The 1,053-nt window shown below is 45.6% G+C and overlaps 1 protein-coding gene across 1 annotated transcript in view; it reads left to right on the top strand.

The window, feature by feature from the left end:
- The first annotated feature begins 309 nt into the window (after positions 1–309).
- Positions 310–1,053, top strand: part of LOC108791604 (SPRY domain-containing SOCS box protein 3-like) — a 7,841-nt gene continuing 7,097 nt past the window's right edge. The window contains exon 1 of the mRNA XM_018562140.1: positions 310–389. Within this exon, the coding sequence (XP_018417642.1) occupies positions 355–389 (35 nt within the window). The 5' untranslated portion in view covers positions 310–354. The remainder of the gene's footprint in view (positions 390–1,053) is intronic.

Raw genomic sequence — 1,053 nt, 5'->3', positions numbered from 1 at the left:
GGGCTCACAAGGCACAGTGCCTGGTGCGGGGTGGGGGGGGGGGGGGGGGGGGGGACATGATCCAGGGGCTCACACTGTCTCTGTAGGACTGTAAAGGGTTAATGGTGTCAGCAGAGTTGCTGAATACTCCAGTGCAGAGAGTAACATTCCTCGGTTGGGGTTAATGGGACAATGCTTCAGGGAGGGGACTGCATGTTGTTTTGCAGCTGGACTACTTCATAGCCTATCAGAGTGCTCTGTTTTAAGGGCTGGAAAAATGCTGCCGTCCTATTGGTGCAAACTTGACCGCCTTCGCCAATGATAGGCGCAGGTTACCAGAACAACACAGAAGAAGCAGCTGAAAGCAAAGCAATCATGAGGACTAAAGGAGGACAACACACTGAGCCCAGGTAATACAATGTAACACTATGTGTGTGATATATATGTCTGTACACACTGAGCCCAGGTAATACAATGTAACACTATGTGTGTGATATATATGTCTGTACACACTGAGCCCAGGTAATACAATGTAACACTATGTGTGTGATATATATTATTTGTATTTGGTAGTATTCTCATGATTGCCCATGTATTGTCACAAATGCCCATTAGTTGCCCATGTATTGCCATAGCTACCCATTCATTATCTATGTATAATCATGATTGCCCATGTATTGTCACAATTGCCCATTTGTTGCATTCCTGTTGTCACAATTGTCCATTTCTTGCCATGTTGTGTACAATTTCCCATTTGTCTCTGTAGGACTGTAAGGGTTAATGGTGTCAGCAGAGTTGCCGAGTACAGGAAGGGGCCATCCCCAAACTGTTCCCACAAAGCTGGGAGCATGAAATTGTCCAAAATGTCTTGGTATGCGGATGCCTTACGAGTTCCCTTCACTGGAACTAAGGGCCAAGTCCAACCCCTGGAAAACAACCCCACACCATAATACTTTTGGCAATATACTGTAGTGGTATTTATATACACATCAACTCCATCTATTGTGTTACTAGGACAGGACAGCTCCATCTCTGCCTTCCTGCTATCACTATGTGCACCGTCTGTTCTATCTA

The sequence above is a fragment of the Nanorana parkeri genome, unplaced genomic scaffold, assembly GCF_000935625.1.
Source record: "Nanorana parkeri isolate BGI_ZX_2015 unplaced genomic scaffold, ASM93562v1 scaffold562, whole genome shotgun sequence".
NCBI lineage: Eukaryota > Metazoa > Chordata > Amphibia > Anura > Dicroglossidae > Nanorana > Nanorana parkeri.
This window is presented reverse-complemented; position numbering and strand designations above follow the sequence as displayed.